The 8457-nt window shown below is 34.7% G+C and overlaps 1 protein-coding gene across 1 annotated transcript; it reads left to right on the forward strand.

Moving 5' to 3' along the window:
• Positions 1-540: 540 nt before the first annotated feature.
• LOC130463092 (protein NRT1/ PTR FAMILY 5.5-like) lies at positions 541-4295 on the forward strand. The gene is given in 4 exon segments (XM_056832130.1): positions 541-640; positions 3296-3327; positions 3329-3526; positions 3603-4295. Coding segments are annotated over 4 exon segments (1023 nt in total).
• The last annotated feature ends 4162 nt before the right edge of the window (positions 4296-8457 follow it).

The raw sequence follows: 8457 nt of genomic DNA on the forward strand, positions 1-8457 counted from the left end.
CCCCGTAATTCTGGATCTTGTAGGTGTAAACCAGGTCCTCAACCCGGAATTCCATATCCAGTTTGCCGGCCAAATGGTCGACCAGGTGCATTACCCTCCAGACCTGCGGCATCAGTTGCGCCGGCGGCACCGCCAGTGCCCTCAGAACTCCTCGCACCAGTGGCGAGAAAGGATAAGTGTACCCAGTTCTGAAGGGGTACTCATAAAAGCACACCCAACCGTCCGAAACCCAATCGGCCCGTTCATCGGGCTGCGGCAACCGAATTACCGCCGACGGAGGGAAACCACACTCCTCCTTGAGCGCCGCCACATCTTGCTTCCCCCAAGTGGCCGGCCGAGCATTCTTTCTGTCCAGAATGTGGGTAGGGCTGAAGATTGGCCCCTCAACCAGGTCGCACTCCACCCGCTCTTTTGTTCTTCGCACGGGTGGATTTCGTTCCCATTCGTTGCGACATAGAAAGAATTGAAGAAAGAAAGAAGAAGGGAAGAGGATGGAAGCCAAGCAGTTACCTGAAGAAAGGAGAGAGAAAGAGCGCATTTATGTGCCAGAATACAGAGAGATTGGGTAACAAGAGCACTCATTGTGCTTGGTTGCATCAGTTGATTCACTCCTTCCAGCTCTTGGGGCATGAAAGAAGATGTGCATTAATCTTTATTCTATTAATGATAAGAATCTTCCTTCCGTGAAACCCATTTTTCCTTTTGAACTTCCCGGAATAAATTCAAAATGGGTTTGGAGACAATTGATAGGGGGGAAAATACCCTCTTGGTGACGTAGGCAAACGTGGCAAGCATTGCATACGTGGCTGCCAGCAAGGCACATGGTGGCACCGTTCGAACTCACTCTCAACTGTTGGGATCAAAACAGCCGTTGCAAACCCTTGATGAAGCCGACCTTCATTATGTATTTATTGTCTAATTATGAGAAATTAAGCACAAACGTTACACTTTCATTGTAAATGCCTATAAAATGGCTTAATTTTGTCTATTTACATACACGATTTCTAAGCAATAAACACACTGTCATTCTATGCTATTACAACTTGCTCTCACCATTTTCAATTATCTAGCTCGATCGATTGTTAGCACCATCATCAAGGCAAGCTCGTCTCTAAGTCGAATTTGCCCAAAACAGATAGTTTTCGGGATTTTGTATCGATTATTAAGTGGGTTAATATGTCAATTGACAAGTGTCACCTTTTCCTGTATCTTTTCATGTAAGTTGTAGGCTTATAGAAGCGATTTTAAAATGGCAACAAAATAAGTGATACGAAAACCCTTTTTTCTTGTAGTGTTAATATTTATGGAAGACTTTTCAATGGCTACCAAAAAAATGGTAGCCATTGTAATTGTTTTAATCTGGACCTTTGAATTTACAGGATTAATCTAGGTTGTTTATTTGTTTGACCATTAAAAAAAATGAAAAAATAAGTTATTCATGATTTCATAGTTCTCGTATAAATGATAATAGGGCTCTAGATTACTACCTTTATGATGATTAAATGGAACAAATTCTGGTATTACCAATTTCCAAGTCAGGAACAAAATTTCATTGTTAAGGTTTTTATGCTAAAGGTCGATCTCAGATTTTTAATCCATAGTTTTATCTTTATTCAAGTTATTATCCATTTATGAAAATAAAAAATAAGTAAAATCCATTGATTGACGTTGTTAATAGCGTAAGATATCTATAACTCTATAGCAATATATAGGCCTTTTAACCAAATTGGTAAAAAAAGTGGACGTTAAGCGACAAATTGGTAAAAAAAAAGTGTCTCAGGCGACAAATTGGTAAAAAAAACGTGATTCAGGTGACAATTTGGTAAATTTAAATCACAACGGCGACGAATAAGTCACAAAATCGATCGGAATTGAGAAAACCTAATCGCGTGACTCACACGCTCTTAATATTGTTTTTTCCAAAAAATTTCTTCATTTTCCTGCAATTTAATTTTCTGATTAATACTTTTGTAAAAAAAGAATCGTAATTAATTTCCTCCCCTTCTCCTTCTCTTTCATTTTCTCTCTTCTCCTTCTCTTCCATTTTTATGAAGTGCCCTAATAATAATGATACTAGGGGCCACAACATCAGTGATAATATCCCTACTGATTCTTTAATGAAATTATTAGTTTATTCATCAAATTGGTACTAATTAATTAATTTCAATGGAATACTAATTATCAAACTCATATTTCACTAATTAAGTAAGCATAGTATAACCCCTGCATTTTAAACCTAATTTCATCAACCAAACAAGCATAATTATAATAACCCTAATTTTTAAACCCCAATTTTCACAATCAAGCTAGTAACCACAATCTTAAATTCTGAATTTTCGATTATAAGCGACCAATTTTCATAACCAACCAGTTATAATCAAACATCAACCACCATTGCGAATTGGCATTTGAAAAGACAAAGCAAGACATTAACTCCGAAATTCACCTTTACCACGTCAAATCCTTGTGTTAATGTTACTCTTCCCTTATTTTTGTTGAGTTGACTCAGTAATTCTTCAGGAATGGTGGGTAAGCACAAAAATGGAAGAGAAGGAGAAGAGAGAGAAAATGAAAGGGAAGGAAAAGGGGAGGAAATTAATTACGATTATTTTTTTACAAAAGTATTAATCAAAAAATTAAATTGCGGGAAAATAAAGAAAAAAATCGGAAAAAACAATATTAAGAGCGTGTAAGTCACGCGATTAGGTTTCTAAATTCCGGTCGGTTTTGTGACTTATTTGTCGCCGTTGTTATTTAAATTTACCAAATTGTCGCCTGAGACACTTTTTTTTACCAATTTGTCGCTTAACATCCACTTTTTTTTACCAATTTGGTTAAAAGGTCGCAATATACAGTACCAATAGCAGTTAGTTGTTAATGACACGAGAATGGTATAAATATTACTTTCACAAATAATCAGTTACAACTGATTTGAAGGCTTCCATGAATGTTCTTGTGAGAATTGCGGTAATGAAAGGCATTGTATATCCGTATATGGGAAGGGACAGGGGATTTACTTTATCAGAAAATAACTTTGATTTTAATTATTAGTCAACCAAACTAGTGGTGTAGATCTATTATTGAAAACGTACGGTTACGATTAATAATTTACAGTGGTTACCAACTTTTTGTAGCCATTGTAAAATCATCCATATTTTATTAAGCTGCATTAAAAATTACTCTATTTAATTATTTTTTTAATAGTGACCTCATTCAGTATAATTTTTGGATTCGTCACTGTCTCTAATTGTTATGTCAATACAATACAGCTCAATTGTTTTGAATGCCATTGCAGGTTTAAAGTGGGCGCATTAGTTCGCGAGAATAAGTAATGTTATGGGTGATGATGTTATACTTGGCGGAGGTATGGAAGCTTGATCTCAAGCATGCGGCTACAGTTATCAATATATGGAGGGGTTCAGCTAAAGTATTGCCTCTTGTCTTTGTCTTTGTCTTTGTCTTTGTCGCGGACGCTTTCCTAGGCCACTTTAGTATCCTCTTGCTCTCCAGTCTTTCCAACGCTGTTGTAAGTTACACTATCTGTACTAAAGATAAAACTAACACATTTTTCTTTTAATAATATACTCTTATATATGTTGTAGGGACTGGGGTTGTTTTGGATGTCAACACCACCAGTTTCGGCCAAATCAAATGGAAACTGCGCAGAATACAAGCCTGAATGTATAGAAAACCATCAAAAACAACTTTTTCACACAGCCCTAGTCCTAACTGCAGTAGGAATAGCAGGTCATGTAGCTTCTTTTGACTTCTTTGCTGAAAAGCAGATAAAGAGTATTGCAGCAAACTGGTCCACAGCTTTTAATTTATTGAATTCCTCCGAAGATGAGGTTAACGATGTTCCATTGGGTGTCCGAGAACAAAATACTTCTCCATTAGCTTCGAATTTTTGGCTAGCATCACCTTCTTTTCCACGAAACTTCCTTTGTCCATTTTGTAAATGTTGTGGAGTCTTCTACTTCTTCTTCTTCTTCTTCTTCTTCAGCAGCATTGTCTTTGTTGCTGGAATATTAATTGTCGTTTTCGTCAAACCATGGACTATTCGGTTTGGAGTTTCAGCCATATTTGCAGTGTTTTCATTTCTAGTTTTCTTGAGTGCGGTTGGCTCTTACAAGTATTTTGGACCTCGAGGAAGCCCCTTCACTACTATATTTCGCGTGCTTCTTGCTGCTTGCTCCAAATTTGTTTATAGGCTGCCGCAGGATGTTGGTGAGCTCTATGAGAATATAGCCCTTGGTGAATCTTCCTTGTTTCCTCACACCAACAGCCTAAGGTAACGTACGTACTTTTGTTTCTATGTTCACGAGAATATAGCCCTTGTTTTATCCTTTCAACATTGGACACCTATTATCTATGTTACTCGGACTCTTTGTTTTACCTCAAGTATGTACCCGTGTTTGATTCTCGACACTTGGACATGGATATTGACACTCCGACATTTTATTTTGGTCTAAAATCAAAGAAAATTTCCAAAAGTTAGCCGTGTCGGACACTTGGACATGTACCTGTGTCCGACACCAGTAATTGAGTTTGAGTAACATTAACATAGCCTGTTAATGGGATAGCTAGGTGCTGAATCATTTTTTTGGTGTGTTGACCCTAAAGTTTTGATGATGACAAAGCAAACTCCTGACAATTGGTTAAGTTATGTTGCATAATTGGTTCCGAAATCCTTAGAGGGATAATGCTAAGTTAAGGAGATCCTGAGTTGGATAAACTAAGCAACGTGGAATATAAGCAAGTAATTGATCCATGTCAGACACTACATTGAAGATATAATCATTAAGCAAGTTTACAAAGGCGAGATCCTTAAGCGAGTTCCTAAGGCGAGATCCTCATATATTATGTGGATCCTCGATGTTCCAGAGAAGGAACAAATTGGGAAGTTTTCGAGTGAAGCTTCTAAAGGTGCAACATGAAGACTACAACATATGAGTTTATGTTTAGGATTTATGTAAGTATTTAATATTGTTTATACGTAATTTGGAACGAAAGGAACCTAAGTATTTTGGTACGTTTTAAATTGAAATATATTAACTGTAATTATAAAAGAGTTTTAAGTTGGAAAATCTTTGATAATAAATAAAATGAATTTAATTAATAAATGTAAACATAGGATTCTGTTTTCATTCTCCTTGTTTCTCAAGCAAAAGATTTTCCATGATCCTTAAAACTCTCCCACGTATTTCTGTTTAAACGTGCAAGTAGTGTTTTGATTTGGTCTCCCTGTTTCTCTCCAACTATACCCATGTTACTGAGCAGTAACAGTTAGTGGGTAGTTGAGGAGAACATGGGTATCCAACCTTAGGTAAAACTCCTCTATAAAAGGAGATGAGTTTTGGCTTTTCAAAACACAACTGATTTCTACAAAATATATCTTACAGAGCTTAAACGTTTTAAAATATATCAGTGGCAAAATAGAGTGTTCCTTGAGTTCCTTATTACTATAATCTTCATTATGTACTAGAATCTATCTATCATATTGTATTTTGGGTTTAAGCGTTGAGTGATCCTTAAGTGACTTAGAGTTAAGTCAAAGAGAGAAAGAGCGACTAAGAGTTTAGTCATAGAGAGAAAGAGCGACTTAGAGTTAAGTCAAAGAGAAAAGGAGCGACTTAGAGTTAAGTCAAAGAGAAAAGGAACGACTTAGAGTTAAGTCAAAGAGAGAAAGAGTAGCACAGTAATCGAAGGGGATTGCTGTGGGGAACTCGTGTTCGAGAGGAACTCGAGTTAAAGAGTGTATTTGTAATAGAGTTATTTCATTAATACAAAAGAGTTGTGAGGTTCTTCTTGATTAGGATCAAGAAGGTTCCTCAGTTTTATATCTTTCTCCGCTTATTGTTCTCAGTCTCTTTATTGTTTAAATTCCGCAAGAAACTTACCCAAATTCCCAAGAAACAATTCACCCCCCCTCTTGTCAAGTGTTCCTACTGAACTAACATGGTATCTTACTGTCTTGGCCATAAATTACTTTGAAGTAGCTCTCTATGAAAAACTATTCGAGAGCCCCAGTGTACATGCTGTGATTTATATATATATATATATATATATATATATATATATATATATATATATATATATATATATATATATATATATATTTGCACTCAAATGAGAAGACACCTCATAATGAGAAGAATGAGAAAGATTCCTACCCATTAGATCTCATTAGATCAAACGGCCAACAAAACCTCCGTGTCAATAACAGAATAACAAATTTTTTAAGTCTCTGCTTATGGGTATAGAAACCTGCTTACACGCGATTTAGAATTTGTATTTAAAAGAAAAATAACCACCATCATAATCACATGAATCCAAGTTGTAAACTGCAATAAAATAAAAATAAACATGTCTGACAACTCAAACCTCCCAAATTCTAACCATCTTCTCTTGTAAAATAAGAATCCGAAATCAAATTCCAAAATCAAAGAAATTATCTTCACAAAAAAAACAAATTTAATTAAACACCCAGTAATCAAAACGAAATATTAAAGAAAAGACAACCTAACTGATTGGCCAACATCATAAATCCACAAGAAGCAAAATAATCACATGAACTTTCGAAACAAAATACTTCCTCCATTTTTTTATTATTGCACCATTTGGGTTGGGCACAAGATTTAAGAATGGGGGTTAAAAGGTGATAAATGACAAATATACCCATGTGATCTAAGTACAAATGTGATTTAACAAATAATGATAAGGATAGAAATGTCATTTTATGTGGATAAACTTACCAAAAAAGGAAATGGTGCAATTAATATGCAACTTCCGAAAAAGGAAAACGGTGCAATTATAAAAAAATGGAGGAAGTAGCAATTATCATCATTTATGGAGAAGATGGAAGAAGATTGATGTTTTGGGAAAATTTGCTCATTTAGTACAAATGAGCAAAAAATAATTTGCTCATTTGTGCAAATGAGCAAATAAAATTACTCATTTGTGCAAATGAGCAAATAAAATTACTCATTACCATATATTTCCTTATTTTCTTATTTTACCAAATGAGCAAATGAGTAAATGAGTAAAGTTGAATTTCCTTATTTTCTTAAAACTTCTGTATCATCTCTTTACCATATATTTTCCGTTGAATTTATGGGCTTTGTCATCGCGGATATGGAGCTCAATAATTTCGATCTAATGGGAAAACCAAAATCCACACTTATGTTTTTACGAAAATCTAAAAATGGGTAAGTTTATGTTAAAATTAAAAGAGATAAATCAATTAAATAGGGAAGAGAGATAATTATAAAAATCATAGTAGTAGTTGGAGATTTTAGATTGTTGCTTAATTGATTTGATTAAAAAGAAGGGTAAAAATGGAGGAGGGATCAAGAAAAAAGAAGCAATAGGTATTTCAATGGAGGGAGGAAAATTACGGGTCTGGTAAATGAGAGACCATCAGACCATAAATGAAGATGGAGAAGATTGAAATAAGGAGGAGAGAGAAAATTGTTTGTGGGGTTTTATTTCAGTGGGGTTCAAATGTTCATTCTTCAGCTTTAAGAGCATGCGTGACTGTGCGAAACAATCTTGTTAGTGTTGTTTGTTGTCGCATGTAACTATCGCTTTAGGGACTCCAAAAATAACATTTTTGATAAGGCATTAGGAGTACTACTCCAAGGTAACCATCCACTCAGCTCTTTTTTCTCTCTCTAATTAAAGGAATTGCAAAGAGATTTGTACAAACCATAATACGGAGTCCATATACTTGCAACAATATTCTTTTGGTATCCAAGGCTTATTGTCCTTTGTTACTAACGAACATGCATGCTGTATCAGTATGACTACCCATGAATATTTTTTTGCTCTCTTCAACAATAACCTAATCTTAGGCTATGAATTATAAGTCATAGGGCATGAGTATATAGAATATGTTATAATCTACTCTTAAGATATGGGAATTGATTATGGCTTTATTTGTGAGTGTAGCATAGGTTTTCTTTGCTCACCGGATTGTGATTTTCATAGTGGGAATGCCAAAATCAATTCCCTTTCGATATCTATACTTTAAGGAAAAGGATGTCTAGACTACGTAAGGAGTTGTGAAAAACATATGTGATTCGTTTGAAAATTAACTTTAATAATATATTTTGTTTTACCCACGTTTTGTTTAAGAATACAATATGATGTATTGTATTCTGATGTAATATTTGTAAACATATTTTCTTGTCTTATATACATCTTTATTCCATAATATTTACACATTTTTACCCACGTTTTGTTTAAGAATACAATATGATGTATTGTATTCTGAATTAATATTTACAAACATATGTTCTTGTCTTACATCTTTATTCCATAATATTTACACATTTTTACCCATTGTCTTACTTTCTAATCCATATTTTTTTAAACCAAGTATTCTTACTTTCTCAACATTAATTTACGTACACCACTATGTTTCTCAACATTAATTTACTATAGATGTGTGGTCTC

The sequence above is a fragment of the Spinacia oleracea genome, chromosome 6, assembly GCF_020520425.1.
Source record: "Spinacia oleracea cultivar Varoflay chromosome 6, BTI_SOV_V1, whole genome shotgun sequence".
Classification (NCBI taxonomy): Eukaryota; Viridiplantae; Streptophyta; class Magnoliopsida; order Caryophyllales; family Amaranthaceae; genus Spinacia; species Spinacia oleracea.